Source organism: Candoia aspera, chromosome 1, assembly GCF_035149785.1.
Source record: "Candoia aspera isolate rCanAsp1 chromosome 1, rCanAsp1.hap2, whole genome shotgun sequence".
NCBI classification, from domain to species: domain Eukaryota; kingdom Metazoa; phylum Chordata; class Lepidosauria; order Squamata; family Boidae; genus Candoia; species Candoia aspera.
In genome coordinates, this window is record NC_086153.1 from 216,482,206 (window position 1) to 216,500,821 (window position 18,616).

At 41.6% G+C, this 18,616-nt stretch overlaps 2 protein-coding genes across 2 annotated transcripts in view; both read left to right on the forward strand.

Annotated features, from left to right (window-relative positions):
* Window positions 1-2,316, forward strand: part of CFAP221 (cilia and flagella associated protein 221) — a 32,935-nt gene extending 30,619 nt beyond the window's left edge. The window contains exon 24 of the mRNA XM_063288733.1: window positions 1,360-2,316. Coding sequence (XP_063144803.1) covers window positions 1,360-1,483 — 124 coding nt within the window. The 3' untranslated portion in view covers window positions 1,484-2,316. The remainder of the gene's footprint in view (window positions 1-1,359) is intronic.
* An 11,230-nt stretch (window positions 2,317-13,546) lies between these two features.
* Window positions 13,547-18,616, forward strand: part of ESYT3 (extended synaptotagmin 3) — a 45,430-nt gene continuing 40,360 nt past the window's right edge. Inside the window, exon 1 of the mRNA XM_063288734.1 lies at window positions 13,547-14,053. Coding sequence (XP_063144804.1) covers window positions 13,700-14,053 — 354 coding nt within the window. The 5' untranslated portion in view covers window positions 13,547-13,699. The remainder of the gene's footprint in view (window positions 14,054-18,616) is intronic.

Below are 18,616 nucleotides of genomic sequence, written 5' to 3' on the forward strand. Positions count from 1 at the left end.
AGAAAACTAAGGGCAGGCTGGCTTGTAGTAAAGTTCAGCAAAAGAATTGCAAATATCCACAAAGCAGTGTTTTCATTTTCATATGGGATATGGACAGTGGTGCTTACTTCTAAAAAGGCTTAATAATACTCAGTGATTTCTTGATGCCTCATTTTTTAAGGTTTATTCTGGGTTGGGCTTCCATAATTGACTTTATTGAGTTTGAAAGATTTCCCACTTTATTTGGCTTTATGAAAAAGGAATAATGATGCTAGTGGAGTAACAGAACAAAAAATAACTTTCAAAGATCTGTTTTTCAGCCTGTTGCCGTTTTGAATGCCATTACAGAATGGCTGTTTTCACAGAAAGGCAAAATGATGGTGCTAAAAAAAAGCCCATTGCTTTGCCCTAGGGCATTGTTTTTTGAGCCTGGCAACTTTAAGATGAGTAGAATTCTGAGAGTTGGAGCCCATACATCTTAAAGTTATCAAGTTCGAAAAACACTGCTCTAGGGCTTTAATACAAAATGAAGGTGGGATCTGAACATAAGCTTTTCTTTTTTTAATTCACAGTTCTATCTCATTTTTAGGATAAATCCTCCAAAACACACTTTCCTTTTCTTTCTCTTCTTCTCCCATCCCACCCCATCATATATCTCCCACCCTCTTTTCCCTCTCCCCAGTGCTGTTTCTTTCATGGTCAGATCTCCCCAAGCAGGGAGAATATTTTTCTTCCCTCACTCATTCCCCTAACACTTAGAACATATGGAAACCACTTAATTAATTGACTGTTTGTCCCTGAGGCAGAGGGAGAAAACTGGTTTAGCTTTCTTATAAAACTTGCTCCCCAAGGGGAAGTTAATTTGGTCAAGATGCTAACTTATGCTGCAGCACACAAGGGAGAGACCATGTTTAGCCATTTAAACTCACTCCATCTTTGCCTGCAAAGGGGAAACATTGTGACCAATGGGTAAACCCATTCTCCCCCTTGAGGGTCTGTACAACCATTTTTCCCAGGATCATTTTTTTTATATGTTGGCCAGTATGTCCAGCCTGGAGGGCAAAACTAGGACAACCTAGTCAAAGCAGAATCTTTGGTAAAAACAGAATATGTTTTGTTAGTCTGATTGTACTGACTGTACTTGGATTTTAAGAACAGTTTTAAACAATAGCAGAACATGGATGATGATGTAATACTATATTTTAAGACTTCCAGGTATGATCTAGATATAGAACTTTGCACAGCAAATCTTTTCTTTTCTAAGTCATCTAGACATGTGCCTGGCTTTGTTTATTTAAAACAGTATTGCCTTTTGCTGATCTAAAAACAACCTAGTTCACATGTTCTCGCTCTGAACTTTTTCTGTATTCTTATTTCTAGTGATGTGAGGGACGTTGTGGATTTGTATGTTCTAAATCAGAAAAATATATATGGACGAAGGCTTACAGAGACTATGGAGAAACTGAAAGAGAAAGCGGTTGACAAGAGTATGATCCTAAATTAAATTGTCTCCATGGGATAGGCTTGAATGTTTTTAAGTGTCAGTCACATTTTCTACACTTCTTATAATGTGAGTCACACATTAGGGATATACAGCATTCTGTGATTCAGGAACAGAACATTCCAGAGAGCTCCAGAACATTCTGTTCCCCTTCTAGACAAGGTACCATAACTTTGCAAATTAAATTACATTTGTACAGGAGCTTCTATTTCACAAAATGAAACATAGATTTCCCAACTGCTAAGGCCAACTTTGTACGTTAGCACAGGAAAGAGTGTCAAATAGTCTTAAGTGGGTGATATTCCTCATTGGGTAGTTGCCGTTTTGGCCTTCTGTGTTTCTTATTTCTTACTCTCAACCCTGTGAAACCTCCTATGTGGCCTCTTTGATTACTGTTGTTAATATGTATATATTTGTCCATCCAGTTTAAATTCCTAGACTGTCCAGTGTATACACAAACCCACACAAATTATTTTTATATACATGCATGTACTGTATAGTGTTGTGTGTCTCCTGTGAAAAAGCATTTACTGCTTCCAATAAAATGTAGAGAAAATAATACATTCTGTATTCATGCTGAGTGGATGTAATATAAATAGTATGTAATATAAGCTGGACCATCATCTGGTATTCAATGCTGTTGGATTACTGAGTCAAACACAGTGGCGTACTCTGGTGTCTTTCAGCCTATGAGTCAAATAGATTAGGTCAGGAGCAGGCAACTTGGTGTTCTTCAGATGTTTTGGACATCAGTTCTTGTCAATTGTCGCCAGCACAGCCAGGGGCAAGGGACCATGGGCAGAGGGTTACAGTTTAAAAGAGCTGCACTAGTTTGCCTACCCAGAGGAAGGTATATTAAGACAGAAAACAGAGTCAAGATAATCAGGAATGAGTGAATACATGGTCCTGGTCTCAACATCGGACAGGGCAGAACCAGTTTAAGATGGTACATAAAAGCTGTCTCAGTGGCAGCCAAAACAGATAGGAAGTCTGATCTGAAATCACAGCAAAGCTGGGGAAAATACCATGCAATCAAATGTTGGCAAATAAGTTTGCTAGTGTTGAATACAGTAAATAAATCTGCTTCACTTTCCCCATCTTTGTAATGAGATTAATTTGTTAAGCAGTTTCCCCTGTCTTGTTACCTGATTACATCTGCTTCACTTGGCAAAGGATAATGTATACATATTAACATACTGAATCATGGCTTTCACTGACATCTGAAATTGTGTTACAAGGGACTGATTTGTGGTGTTTATTAATGTCCTAAAAATCTGGAAAACGATGATTTTTATATGTTTGACATTCGTAGAAAAGCATTGTATTCTCTAATGTCAGAATTACATCATAATTAGGGTGAAATGTGTTGCTAACTTCTTAAATTTCAGGATTATAGGGAAAGAAGAAAAGCAAAAAAACTGACTTGAGTAAGAAAAATAGATTTAAAGCCTATTTTAAATGAATGCAAATGAATATACTCTAAAGCTGTAAATGTAAGATTCAGACCTGCATTCGTATCTGTGCACATTGCTTAATTTTTACTTTCTCTGAAGAGCACTTCAGTGGGTGCAGAATACATAAACATTTATGAAAGTATTCTTTTAAATCTGCTCATGGTGATATAGTTGCAGTTTTCCACTGACAGGTGTTAGCTATTTTCTGAAGTTGCCATCTTGCCAAAGTCTTACGTCAAACAAGTAGGAAGTGTTTGGAAACAAATGGCAATCAATTCAAACATTTAATATAATTTATGTAATACATTGTTTATGCGGCCTGACTTTTGGTTCACCCTGTGTATGTGTGCGTGTATATAAACTATACATACGCATACCTACACAAATACACACACACACACTATATATATATATATACACGGTATACACACACACAATGTGTGTGTGTGTGTGTTTGTGTGTATGAATAAAAAATAATCCTTCCATTTACTGGAAACAATGTTCTCCTAGCAGCTGAAGCTAGCGCATAAGAATAGCCTTGCTGGATCAGGCCAAGCCCATCTTGTTTCTCATTGTGGCCATGCACGTGGCCATGCTTTGGGTTGCTGTCAAGGAGGAAATGAGTCTTTCTGTTCTCCTGCCTTTGTTCCCTTTGTTATTTGGAAGACACTGAGTCCTCAAGATAGAAAGAAGCCCTGTCCTCCAGAGGCACAGATAGCACAGGCTAGAGAGCAGGTCATCTCAGTAGTGGCAAACGTGCTATGGAACACCCTCCCAACCAGAAATACGTGGAGCCGCATCCCATCTTCCTTTTCACAATGCTGCAAAGACCTTCCTGTTCTAGAGCCAAATAGCAGGTAGTCACACAGTACCAGGAAGAGCCAAGAGACCCAAATGAGAGAGCACATTAAGAGCTCTCTTGTTATCCAGGTAGACTTCCAGTCTGAAAAAGCTTCTACAAGACTCAGCCTGAATAGCCAAAGCCATTCCACAATCTGAGACTATGTATTCCCAGTAAGATGCTCCAGCCTGTAGCGTCGTTGTGCCTGTTTCACCCATAGCTGCAACAGAACCGCCCGCCAGCCAGCCACTTAGGATAATTGACTGATAGTGTGTTATTAATGGGGAATGGTTTAGATTCATACTAACTGTAATTGGCATTTTACAGTTACTGGTTTAACTTGTCTTAAGGGTTTGACTCCCTTTTACTGTGGCTTTGTAGCTTTGCCATCTCTGACTGCTAAGCAGCATTCCCTCTTTCAAAAGAAATAACCAGGCTCTGTTCACTGTTCTAGAATTGAAGCAAACTGTTTGCCTGGCACTCTGGCTAGAAGGTTTTGGGTTTCTCCAACTGAAATATTACAGATTTATTAGGGCAGTGATCAGCTGTTCAAAGTGTACAAATTATTTTGAAGCTTCTGAAGCCGTTGCTACAAATTCCATCAAACGTTGGCCCTAAAGGCATATTTTCACTGGCCATCACTTAGTCCTCTCATCATCCTGATGTGTCCCTAATGTATTGGAACCTCAGCTGCCCAAAGTCACAGCTAGTTTATCCATTCTGGGGGTTGCCTTTTAAGTGCATCTGGAGGGTATTGGATCGGGAACTGTAATTGACTGTTGGCTGCGTATGCTACTTGACTGAATTTTTTTTCAGTCTGCAAAATGAAGATACAGGCTGTAGTTTCCATTTAAATAAAAAAAAACCTGGATGTAATTGAATGCACATGAGTGTGCACAACAGACTTCCCTACTTCTGCCTCCCACTGCGGACTCTAGATCATCTAAAGATGCTAAGCAGGAACTGGATTTTTTTCAACATACTAAGCTACCATATTGTACATTGTGGATTTGGTAGAGCATTGTCAGCCTTGCAAGGTAGTCCAGACAAGAAGCACACCCAGAAGAACTAGCCCTACTTTATTGTAAGGTTATATTAACAGAATCTTACAAGTCTGAAAGCACATTTCTCCCCCATCACCTTTACAGCCCAAGAAACTAGGGAGGGTCCCTTCTGAGATGTTTGGCACACCCTAATTCCTACTGAGGGCTCAGCTGCCTCTTATTCAACTGTTGCCCTGGCTGCAGCTCTTCCCCCTGTCTCCCAATGTCATTCCCACATATCATTATAAGCATGCTCTGTAAGTTTGGCCTTATGATTTGTAACCATGGTTTATGGGAATCCATTTACCTGTAGTTTATTCAATAAAGTATGATTATATAAAGCATGGCTAGTATGTGCAAACCAAGAGAAGAGAGGGAGATCATCAAAATCAAGCAGCAGCATTTTCTGTGAAATGATTGCTACTCACAGAAATTGCCACCAATGTATAAACGTGACTGATCTTTAAAAAGTTGGGGCAGATTTGGTTAGTACTTTGATAAAACACCTCCAGGAAATCCAAAGGCTGTAGGTTAGACTAGGCATCCAAACATCCCAGAAGGTAAAGACAAACCAGTTTACACAAGAGGTGTCTGGAAAGGGTGGGGACAAAGGACAAAAGTTTTGCACCCTCAGGATGCAAACTGTACCCTTCTATATGTGCATTGTGACATCACATGCATGGATGAAAGGGGTGGAGCTTGTGTCACAATGGTGCAACACCACTTTAATTGTTTTGACAAACATACCACCTTCCATGTAGCTCTGTAGCCCTTGTCAGCTGAAATAACTTTTTAAAGGAAGTGAGGCCCCAAGCTGAAAAAATTTGTTTGCCCCTGCTCTACCACAAGACACTCAAACTTCATCATATGCTCTTTGGTTAGATGCTGGCAAGCTGCTTTGATTTAAGCCTTTTAAAAGATAACAAAGAAGTAACTGAAGGCGCTTTGTCATCTTGCAGGCTGAAGATCAGCCACACCTGTGGAAGATAAACGCTGAGCGGGTTAATGTACTAAGTTGCCACTGAACACCAACAGTGTCTTGAGTACAGAATCTCACAGCTGCTCCACCAGTAAAGGCTGGGAAGGGAAATAAGCTCTATTATCCATCCTGAGCAGTCAGCCAGCTCTATCAGGCCTTGCCTCTCCCCCACGCATCACCCAACGGCTGCTTTCTTGTTTTCCACTCTGCTTTTTTCCTTTTGTGTTATCCCTTTCTAGGATGCCTATAAGCTGCCATGCTGGGAATCTTTCTTTCTGAAGTTGGAGTATAAATTATTTAAATGTTAACTAAACCAATCATCCAGTGAGCAACCAAAAGGCTGGTGGGGTAGGCTAAAGTATGAGGAAGTGAAAACAAGTCCACAGAAAATGAGGCTTAAGGCCAAAAACTCTTCAGAGAACTTGTGATTTATGGCTCAGTGTGACTTTAGTGGGGCTGCTTTGGAAAACAAGTACAAATCGTCAGCTGGTGCACAAAAGGCGAATAAATGATTAACTGTGACTGTGACACCACCTTTAAGACACCAGCCTTAACTACAAAAGTGGGTAATCCTTTTTTGGAGCAAAATTCAGAGTGTTAGTTTGTACCTTTGAAATCATGTATGGCCTATGCTCCTGTACAAATCTGCTGGATGTTAAGATCTGTTAAGAAATACTGTAAGGAGGGTAACAGCCCCAGAGTGAGTTTTTTTGAGTGGTGGGGTATGTCATTTTTAAAATCCCTTCTCTCAGGGATGCTTACCAAGCACTGATTTGCTATTTTTCTTCCTGCATTTAAAAAAATGTTTTTAATTTGGGATTTGTAGACTCCATTTGAGCAAAGGTTTTAAATCTACTTTGGTTTGATATTTAGTTTTATCGTACCACCATCTCTTATTGTTCTACACAGTTGTTACAATATAAATATAATAAAAAGCACACTCTGTTCTTTAACTGAACCTGTTGAACATTCAAGCTTTATTTGTTCCTGCATCATTCTTCAGAAACTAGACAACTGACTTTCATATCTTCAAGTTGACTCATATTAAAATAGTTGTTATGTCAGGTGGCACATCCTATTTGTGCACCTGGTTTTTTTCTAAAAATGTGTATCTAAGAACTGAATTAAGATGTATATAAGATTGAGAAAGCTTAAATTGTATAAATAATAGCTGGTGCAATCATAATTCTAAGATTAAACATTTATGTTAGTTAACTAGATTGGAAATAAATCAGAACAGGCAGAAAGAAATACTTGTTCACAAGTGGATAATTGCAGTATGGAATTTGTGTTACCAGAGGCAGCAATGTATTGGTGATTTTAAAACATAATCACACACATTTATTTATTTATGAAGTGTTTATGAAGTGTTTATACTGCCATAATCTGCAAGGATTCCTGCTGGTTAAATCAGATGGCATGCATAAAAATTAAAATGTCCATAGCAAAAATGTATTTAATTTAAAACATTAAAAAAAAATATAGCAGCAATAACGTTCTAACAACACACAGACAGCATGATGTTTACTCTCCAAATGCTCTCCAGAAGAGCTCTGTTTTGTTTTCAACAACTTGCAGTTAGCAAAGATGGGGCTAACCTGATTTTTAAGGGAAAGTCCTCCCATAATCCAGGTCCCACTATTAAAAAAAAAGATTCTCCAGACCTTGGCCCCGTTCACCTCATAAAAGTGGGGAATCTCTTGCACTTTCTCCTGGAAATCACAAGTCAGACAAGTTGATTGGCCTTCACCTCTCCATCCAGCAGCACAATCCAGTCCAGAACCATCCCCAAATCATAGACCTGATCCTTCAGATGTTGTACCTTTCCTGCAAAAGACCACACTTGGGCTGATGGAGAACCTCGGTGAATCAACAAGAACACTCCATCTTGCCTGAGTTCAGCTTTAGTCTGTTTCATCCCCCCCCCCCCCCCAGGCCCGAAGAGCCTCCGGACACAGGGTAAAGACTTGGACAGCATCTTCAGCCTTGCCTAAGGTGGCAGTGCCCACCCCGAACCAATTAACGAGTAGGTGGAAGCATCAAACCTTGCAGTACTCCACAAGGAAGAAGAGGCCTTTGAGCAAACCCCTCCAACAAACTATTGGGGAGTTGGGGGTGAAACTCTTCGACCTCAGTGCCTGGAAATACAGGGAAGCAGTGCACCACTGATATTTAAAAACTTTTATTTAAAAAGCTCAGAGGAAAGAAGGAAGCTCAGGAAAAGAATAGGAGTGGGAAAAAAATTCTACAGGGTTTCAAGCCAGCCGTCTACTTTTAAGGCTAGAGTGTAGCCATTGTGCTGTTACAACATTAATGATAGTGGGAAATATTAGAATGCAACAGAAAGGATGTTGTTAAGCTGCTTCTTGTATCTCGGGGTATGTGCATTTTGATGCTTTTAACTTGGTATATATAAATTCAACTTAATTTTGTGTGTGTGTATGTGTATCTCATTCTCCCTCTAGGAAACCCTAGAAAGGAAACTCTAGGGAGAAAAGTGATTGCCACTTGTTTTTCTGGACCAGACAGTTGAGACGGCAGAAGAGCAGTTGTTCAATGGGAGGACATGGTCAGTCTAGAAAAACCTTACAAACTGCTGCCAAAGTGACGCAGTCCAACAGGATTCACTTGAGCCTCTTAGAAACAAGCTGGCATAAGCCCAAGGCAAGAGCAGTTTAAATGGTAAAGGTGGATATGCCCATCATGGGGTTATAATCAATGGTGCCTCTCTGTGGATGCTATCGCCATCACCCAATCTCAACAAGAGGATCCAGAAACTCACCAGAGCAGATATAAGGCAGATACTGCTGAAAGGAGGGCAAAGAAGACAAAACTACAATAGCAATAGCAAAAAAAAGACTAAAGCCACCACAACCAATGAACAAGTACAACCCAAGCAGTGTTAAATGTTAACATGTGGATGTGGTTTGCCTATGGAATGGCTATGCAATTTATTTAACGTGGGAAGACAACATGCATACCTGGTGATTGGAGAATGCCATTATTGTTCCCCTGTACAAAGGAAAAGGAAGCAAAGGTGAATGCAAAAGTTACAGGGGATAAATTGGTTAAATACTCCTTAGAGGTAGTTTGGCAGATATCAGACTGAAAGGCTACCATGAGTGACAAGAAGAAAATGTGGGAATTGCCCTGTGGCTTTATTTCAGGCAGGGGATGTACAGATCAGATTTTTGCTTTTTAGCAGGTCACTGAGAAATGTCTGAGTGTGAGAGAGCTTTTGTACGTTAATTGGTTTTAAAAAATGAATGATTAATCAAAATGAGCTTTCATTATGAAATTTGTGTGCAAATATGAAGCTGAATTCTAGTTATTGAATGAGATAAAAGTTGCGTATGATGGAAGTGAAATGTGCGGGAGAATAATACAAAGCTTAGCTAATAGTTCAATGTTGAACAGGGGGTAAGAAAAAAGTGTGTGATGTGTCCTTGATAGTTTAATCCATTGGTTATTTATAAATAAATGTATAAGAACTGCATGTGGGGATGTTACAGGTGTGTTTGCTAAGGACTTCAGTGCATGTTTACTTTTGTAGGAAGACAACACTTGGTTGGTTGGCTGGGAACTCAAAGATTTGCAGTGAATATTAGCTAGCTTGTATGATACCACCACCATGAGAAGTATGAGTTTGAAAATTAATGTATCAAATACCAAGGTAGCTGTGTTTGACAGGGAAAATGGAATGACTGACTGCAAGTTACACAAAAATGGCAAAAAGAAAGCAAGAAGATGAAGTTGTGTACCATGGTAGAATATTTAATAAAGATGTGGAAATAGATGGAAACAAGTGAAGATACGTAGAGGCCAGTAGAAAGCTAATAGGTCATACATTGTCTGTTGCAAGGAAATAATGTCTCTCAAAAGCTGCAGACATGACTGGGAATAAGAGCATGCTTCTGCCCACTTTGCTACATGGAATTGAACATTAGGTAAGCCAGGGGAAATGTAATTGAATGCACTGAGAATTGGCTGCTTAAGAAGTATGTGTGCTAAAACAAGAGATAAAGTCAGGAATGAACAGGTGCTGAATGAATGGATGGAATACAAACATGCATGACCAGTGCAAGAGGTTGAGGTGGTTTGGTCATATAGAGAGGATTGTGTTGTGAAACAAAGGTACGAAGAAGAGTGAATGGGTTGAAAGAAGCAGCATCCACTGGGGGGGGGGGCAGAGAGGGGTCAAAGTGGGCAAGATGGAGGTTTCATGTTGCGACTAAAGTCTTGCCCCTTTTGTACATGGTCCAATATTGCACACACATGCACACACATACAAAAGAGATGGATCTTTGATCATGATGCTGTGACTGCCATCTTGCTTTATTTGACTCTCTCTGCAAATGGTTCTGGTTGAGAAGAAGGGAAAGACCAAGAAAATCAAGGGTAGATAGAGTTGGTGAGATCCTTAAAAGGATGAAAAGCAAGAAGGTTAAAGAATAAAAGGCAATATATGGAGTGGTAGAAGAATGTGGTAGAAGCAAGAAAAAGTAGGAATGGTATTGTGAACAGTGTTGCTGTAAAACACTTTTAGGTATGTTTCCTATTTTATTCCTTATCTCATGCCTTTCATTTATTTGGCTTACAGTTTTTTAATTAGTTTCTTACTTTTTTTCTGCACTCTGAATAACTTTGTCTACCCCAGAAGGGAATAGCATAAGGGATATGTATATATGTATGCTGGCTCTCTTTAGAAAGGTATAAACACAAGTCAATCCAAAAGCCATTTGCCCTATAGCATCATTAAAAGTATGTAAACTGTCCTCATTATGGTATGCATGGAACAATCTAACATGATAAAATGCAGGTATTCCAGTTTCACCAGTTTGTTCACCTGGCTGTGTAAATTAAGTGTACCTTTTCTTTTATTGTATCTAATACACATTGCTGCAGAAATAGTAAATATGTAGTAGCATATTTAAAAGATAGATAGATAGATAGATAGATAGATAAGATAGAATTAAGTTAATGCACCCTACATCTCCCTTATAGTCTACAATTATGAGATGGCTACATAAAGCAAATAGTGACTGTTAATCTATCTTCCCTTGCACTTTTACACCTAAGCACCAGATAGCATTGGGAGCAAACTAATAAAATACACAAGATTTAGCATGTTGTTCCAAAATAAAATCCTCCCATCCCTCTCTGCACAAGGGAACCAACAGTTACATATTTTGCTGTCAAATCCTATAGAACAACATTGTAGTATATGAAAGCTAGTTTTCTTGCAATGTAGATATGGTCTGTACTCTGGCTTTACCCAACACTGAAGTTTCCACACTTTTTCAGAAGTATGTACAGACAAATGACTGGAACATGGGCAAGATTCCTATGTTGAGTTTATTTATTACATGTGTGAAGACAGATGTTCAGGGAAATAGCATTCAATCTGCAGTTTTATGTCGAAGCAAACTTGAATGAAATTAGTTTTCTAAATCCATATCTTCCCAAGTTTAGGTCTGAGTTTGTAATAGAAATTATTTATCACTACTCAGCTCACCTTGGCTAATCTCCAAAAAACTAAACAAGGTCAAATCTAGTTAGTACTTGGATTGGAGACCATCATAAAATCCTGGGCAGAAGATTACATTGGAAACCCAAACAAACAAACAAACAAACAAAAAACAGAATAAGGCAATGACAAACCACATTCATACTGTGGTTTTCTGTTGCCAAGAAAATTGCATACATGTGTCCATGTAGTCACAATGGTAGAGTTGAGCCTTATGTTAAGGGAATCTTTACCTGATCATCAAACTTCTAAGAACAATTGAAGAAATATAACCCTCTTTGTTCTTTGGGGACGCGGTGGCGCTGCGGGTTAAACCGCTGAGCTGCCGATCGGAAGGTCAGCGGTTCGAAACCGCGCGGCGGGGTGAGCTCCCGTTGCTCGTCCCAGCTCCTGCACACCAAGCAGTTCGAAAACATGCAAATGTGAGTAGATTAATTGGTACCGCTTCGGCGGGAAGGTAACGGCGTTCCGTGAGTCATGCCGGCCACATGACCACGGACGGGTCCTTAGGGACAACGCCGGCTCCAAGGCTTAGAAACGGAGATGAGCACCGCCCCCTAGAGTTGGACACGACTGGACTTTACGTCAAGGGAAACCTTTACCTTTACCTTTACCTTGTTCTTTTGGATCCCTCGGTAGTTCATAATACTACAGCTGTATTTGCATGATACACTGAACCACAACCAGCCAACCACATTTTAGCCTAATAAATTATACAAGCCTAATTTGTATGACTGAGCCTCATGTGGCACAGAGTGGTAGGTGGCAGTATTGCAACCAAAACTCCCCAAGACCCAAGTTCGATCCCAGCAGAAGCTGGATTCTCGGGTAGCTGGCTCAGGTCGACTCAAACCACCCCACTCTATACTCTGCCGAGAAAACATTGCGAAAGTGGCGTCCCTCCAAAGGGTCAGACATGACTCGGTGCTTGCACAGGGGACCTTTCACCACAATTTGTATGACTATAGTATGATACAGTGTGTCATGGAAATCAGGAAAATTTGGGTGAAGAAATTTACGTTAAATTAACCTTTGTTAAGATTATAATCCAGAAACATAGATCCTCAGATTCTTCTAGGAAGGTAAATGGGGTTGGGCCCCATTAGTACTTGTAGTATCAGGAAGTTCCCAGGCTTTAGGCCAGACTGATGGCCATAAAACATCCCAGAAGATAGGAATGGCCTGTCACTTCTACAATCCCACCAATTCCATAGACAGGTTCATGAGGTCACCAAGAATTAAACTCAGTTTGAAGGAAATTTTACCTTTACTGGATTTAACTAGGAACTAACTGTGTGAAGATTCTGCTCTACAAAAAAGAACAAATGACTCAAGGTCACTAAGTGAGCTTCATCATGTATTTAAATTCTGTGCCTGAGTTTCAGACAGCATGCTAGGCTGCAACTAAACCAATCTTGTTTCAGCTTAGCACTTTGTGTAAATATGTAACACATGCTGTTGTAGGAGTTTATAATGCCTGCATGTAGTCAATAATAAAATGCTCTTACAATGTTGTGGCTGCAGGTTTCCAACTGACTCAGGAACAGAACCTGCCCAGAAAGATCTGGAAGGCTCAATAGCAGGGAAAGGTCCTTTGGAATAACCAGAGGCAGAAGCTATGCTGTCAAGACAGCCTGAACTGACATTCATCCAGAAAATGTGGCTTGGGGGTGATCTTGTGTCCCATCTCAACTTGCTGGCCCAGGACAAGTCTTGCTGGAAAGACAACTTTGGAAGCTCATGGATACCTTGGTTGTTTGCTTGCGCATTTTGTGTTACCCAGCTAGGCAACTTCATCCGTGCAGGGAGAGCAAGCTCAGAGAGCACCAAGAACTCCAATAAACTGCTGTACCGGCCCCAAAGCGTCTTTGGTAGCAACATCCACTCTCGTGATACAGAGAGCCATCTAGCCATCGCTGCCCCAAGATATCACGGACAGGCTTTACGGGGAAGCCATAGGAAGCCATCAGGAAGCACTGAGCGTAGTGTGGCAGCGGCCGGGTCCGCCTTTGCGCTTCCGCGAGACACTCTGGAGGGCAGCAGAGAGCAGCGGCATGGCATTCTCTCCCACCTGCCTGGCCCGGCCGCCGGGAGAACGGGAAAAAGGCAGGGCCGAGAAATCAGCGGCGCACCTGAGCGGAACCTCCCTTTGCCTTGCCGGGGCGGCCCCGAGGGGGGATGAGGAGGAGAGTCAATGGGCGGCGACGGCAGCCGCCGCCGCAGCAACAGCAGTAGCGCCACGGATGCTCTCTGTGGAGCGCTTGGAGCGCCCCGGGCTGACCGAAGGAGCCGCGTTGAGGTACTGAGCGCCCGCCCGCCCGCCCGCCGGAGAGGAGCGGCGTCGTACTTCGTGGATTCGCCTGGCTGTACCTGTCATGCAGTCGGCGGCGGCAGCGCCGCCGCGGCAGGCGGACTGTGCTGACTCGAGTGCCGCTAAAACGGAGCCGAGTGAAGAACAACTTTCGCGGTCCGAAGCGAAACCCCTTCCTCCGGTGCTCCGTGAGCTCAGTTCCTTCGCGGTCCGGGCGTTGCTGTGCCTTGCTCCGGTCTACGTGGCCGGCTACCTGGGGCTCAGTACCATCTGGGTGCTGATCGGCTTGCTCTTGTGGATGTGGTGGCGAAGGAACCGGCGAGAGAAGCGTTCCCGGCTGCTGGCAGCCTTCGGGCTGGTGGAGGATGAGAAGCAAGCCATCAGCCAAGGAATCGCCCTGCAGCAGCTCCCTGCCTGGGTGAGTAGCGCGGAGGAGCCCTCTGCCCTCTGCCTCTGCCCTGAGGGACAGCCCCGGGAGTCAGGAGCTCGCTCGTCGGGCGCCATTCTGCGAACGAGCCCGTGGGCCTGTATCTCGAGAGGCTTTGGCTGGCTCCCTCCCGGTCCCTTGCTCGGTACCCGATGTTAAATAGCGTCGAGCAGAGAAAGCCTCCCTGGCCCCAGGTAGCCCATGGGCCACCCCAGAGGGGAGACTGGCAAGGCAATGGCTCTTGTCACCCAGTCTTTTTTTTAGGGAGGGAACTTGCTGTTCTTAGCTGCTGGTTTAAAATGCAGGGGGACAACTGACAAAAAATCAAACACAGGGAAGCCCAATTTATTTTCAGTAAGGCTACTTGCATACTGTACCCTCTTATCAAAAGTAAGTTGCCCACCTTTAATAGGATTTAGAGTAAACCTGGGCAGTATGGTGCAGGACATTGATTGGAACCCAGTGTAGAATCCTGACTATTCAAGAGCATCCACTGAAGGCTGTCTCCTAGGGGCCAGCTCAGCAGGAGTTTGTTTGGGGCAGAGGATCTGAAGTTGTAGTGGCACAGTTTTACAAGTCTTTCCCCTTTGAACTCTACAAAACCAAAGAGGCATTCAGCGTTTATTGTTGCAAGGCTTTACCGGTGATCTGTGACTTTTAAACATCTGCAGATTATGTTTTATGGTTTAAAATGGATGATGCAAGTTTTACATTCATTCCTGAAATTTTGTAGGACCTCTTTTCAAAACACTTTTGTATTGAAAATCTAATATATAGATGGGGAGCCGTTTCTGGTCTAGGAGTTGCAGTGCACTTGAGGATCTCTTCCAGGGTCTATGCAAACTCAACCCTTCCCTAAAATCCTGGCTGCCCTGGGAAAAATCCTGGGAAAGACAAGGATTTGCAGTGGCATTCCTAGGATTATGGGGAAGTTGGGCAGAAAGTCCTCTGAGGTCATGTTGCTTTTTCTCTTGCTGCTTTCTCTCTGCCCCATCCCCCCACAGATACTGGCATCTTTGTCTCTTTCCTCTAATATTTACAAGTGTTGGGCTGTGCTGCAGACAGGACTTCTGCGTTGTGTGGGTGAGTGAGAGAATAAAATATGTGATGCTGAATAACTGCAGTTATTGTCTGGTCTAGAAAAACGGCAATAAAGTATTCTTTAACTTAGTCCCAACTCCTGGTGACTCCTTGGAAGCATCCATACAGTTCAGTTAACAACAGTATGGAAATGGTGTGCCATTGCCTTCTTCCAATGTGTTTTTCTACTTCCCAGTCTAGCTTACAACTCAGCATTTGCTAGAGGTCTCTCATCCAAGTCTGAAGCAGGCTCACCCTGCTTAATTTCCAGGCTCAGATAAAGCCAGTCGGTTGATGCCACCTGATGAAACCATAATACAATCAATAAAAAGCTTAGGTCTCCTAAACTGCATCCAATGGTCCAGCTATAATGGCACCCTGGGAGAGGCAGAACTCTTTCGTCCTAGGGCATTCCCAGCAGCTTGGCTCTCAGCTCTCCAGTGGGTCACTGTGGAACTCATCCCATTTGGGCTTCAGGTGAGCAGACCCCAGGGAGTGCTGCCATCTGGTGAGATAGAGACATGAGGTGGAGACTTCTAGAAGGTGCCCCGTGGGGCCTTCGTTTGCCAGGCAGGGAAGCTTGTTGGGCTGAAGTTTCCCCATAGTTGGTTGCAATTAAAAAACCAAAAAACTATATATAGAGTAAATTAGAGGAACAGAAAATCTGTTGATACATATATTTTGAGGAAACAGGAGCTGTGATACATAGATGCAAAATTAATTGCTGGAGAATGCATTGTGGATGGTTAAAGGACTACATTGATAAGAAACTCAACCATATTTGGTGACAAAATAGTTTGCTTTTAATTTTGAACTTTATTAGATGAATATTTAGTCTTTTTTAAAATGAAGGTAACTGGTTGGTTACTTGTATGGCCACCCTCTGCCAGCAGTTCCTATTTCACTGATGCATGGTCACAACTGGATAAAAACTTGTATCCTAATCTTACTAATATATCAATTGGAGCACCAGAGAGATAATCTAACTTTAGCTTATCTATTTAAAGTATCAATTGTCCTGATTAATATTTCAGATCCTCTTTTTTCTATTTAAAAAAATATATATATAAATTTTAAAATATTTTATCTTAAAAAATGTTCAGCCAGACTGAAGCTTCATCTTAACTACATGCTTTATACAGGTTAGAATAATATTGATGAAATGTTTTTTGCATGGCCATGCTATCCAAGCAGTTCGAAAACATGCAAATGTGAGTAGATTAATTGGTACCGCTTCGGCGGGAAGGTAACGGCGTTCCGTGAGTCATGCTGGCCACATGACCCGGAAGTGTCCTATGGACAACGCCGGCTCCAAGGCTTTGAAACGGAGATGAGCACCGCCCCCTAGAGTCGGACTCGACTGGACTTTACGTCAAGGGAAACCTTTACCTTTACCTATGCTATCCATTAATATAGTATCTCCCTCTTGTAGCTTCAGTATCATTTTCTGCTTCTTTTTGTAATTTATATGCCAACCATTTCCCTGGTTTGTTTGCAAACTCAACGTTTTTTTGCTTTACATAGTTAATTTTTATTTCCATTGCTCTTATATTAAGAGCCAGTTTGGTCCAGTGGTTAGGGCTCCGGGCTAGAAACCAGGAGACTGAGAGTTCTAGTCCCGCCTTAGGCATGAAACCCGGCTGGGTGACCTTGGGCCAGTCCCTCTCTCTCAGCCCAACTCACCTCACAGGGTGGTTGTTGTGGGAAAAATAGGAGGAGGAGGAAGGAGTATTAGGTATGTTCACCACCTTGAGTTATTTATAAAAATAATAAAGGCAGGATAGAAAATAATAAATAAATAAGATTAACATAGATAACTGTCATTGTAAAAGCTTAATTTGTTGAGAAATATGTATCTTCTCTGGAAATTTCTTTAATTCTGCTCCTTATCTCTTTATCTCATCCAAAATAGCTTGGGTCTTCTCTTGCCTCTTCTTTTTGAGTTCACTATTATGTTGTATGAAATAACTTCTGATAAAAGCTTTACTTGCAAACCATTCTTAAATCAGTACCTTTGTCTAAATTATTTTCAAAGAATTCTTTTGATTTCTTTTTACAATCCTCCACTATTGGTTCTTTCTGTAACAATGTTTCATTCAGTCTCCATCTAAAAGAACTGGGTTTCCTTTTATAATCCAAACTCACAGGATTATTAGGTGTAGTCTCTTGAATTGCTGTTTTTCTGTCTCCATATGTCCACAAGCCCTAAATTGTCCATCAGATCAAAGAAAAATTTTGGTAATTTGCCTTGAGTAATTTTAATATTTTTCTCAGAAGTTCTGTCCAGTTGTGAGGAGATCACTCCATTCCAGTCCCCCATCAGACACCAATATCCATAAGAGAAGCCTATACAGGACTCCGTAAGTCCTTTATAGAACAGTACTTTATCCTCATTTGGGGCATAGATTCCCAATGTCAGTCTTAGTCCCATGCAAATTAACTTTCACCCCAACAAATCTACCAGCCAAACTGTAAGTGCAACAAACCTGTAGAGAACCAGGCTGGGGAAGGCTTTTGTAGTTTTGTTCTTAATACAATCATGAGTTTTGACAAGGACTACAAACCTAGGATACCCATCAGAGCCATATGCTGTAGCAGTTAAGGTCCCAAACTAGGACTGGGGAGACTCAAGTTCAAATCCACTTTCAGCTGAGGAGACTCATTGGGTGGCTGTGGACCAATCCTTATCCCTCAGCCCAGCCTACTTCACAAGGTTAATGAGGATAATATCAGAGAGGGTTTTGGAGTAGATACTGCTTTGAGCTTGCAGCAGAAAGGCTCTATCTATATTAGAGAGAGAGAAGAGAGAGAGAGAGAGAGAGAGAGAGAGAGACAGAGAGAGAGAGAGAGATTCTAGAGGACAGCTCATCAAATGGACTGTAGAAAAGTATTTTGCATTCCTTAATGTCAGCAGCAATGTTACAGATTTTTGGGAGTATATTGCTCTACTTCATAATAAAGGGGTGGAAGTAGAATTGGGTAAAATAAGAACATATTTAGAAAATTGTCTCTGGTTTGTTTTTATCATGGTTTGTTGAGTAAACCAAGTTTGACTACATTCATTCAATACATTAAGCAAAGCCAACAAGATCACATTATGGCTTAGTGCAGTGTGTAAACCCAGGCTGCCCTGGCACTGGTAACTTTTGACTGCCTGCTCGACTAAATTTAAAATGCAATGAAATAGCTGCATAGTTGTTTCTATTGGGTTAATGTCTTGTTTACAAATACCACATTATTACAGGATTTGCTAAAGTAGTCAGCTTGGATGTGCAAATTGAATGAAGCCTTTGAGGTTCCCTTAAGACCTATCAGGTCCTATGGCTTTGAAAAGTTTTGAGTGTCAGATTTAATTCAGGACCATGTGCAGAGTGCATTCTCTTAACTCTTCAAATCAGGAGCTGTTTCATGAAGGAATAAAGCTTCCAAAGGATTTCTATGCAGAGGCATTACAGAGTAGGGTATGAAGGAACC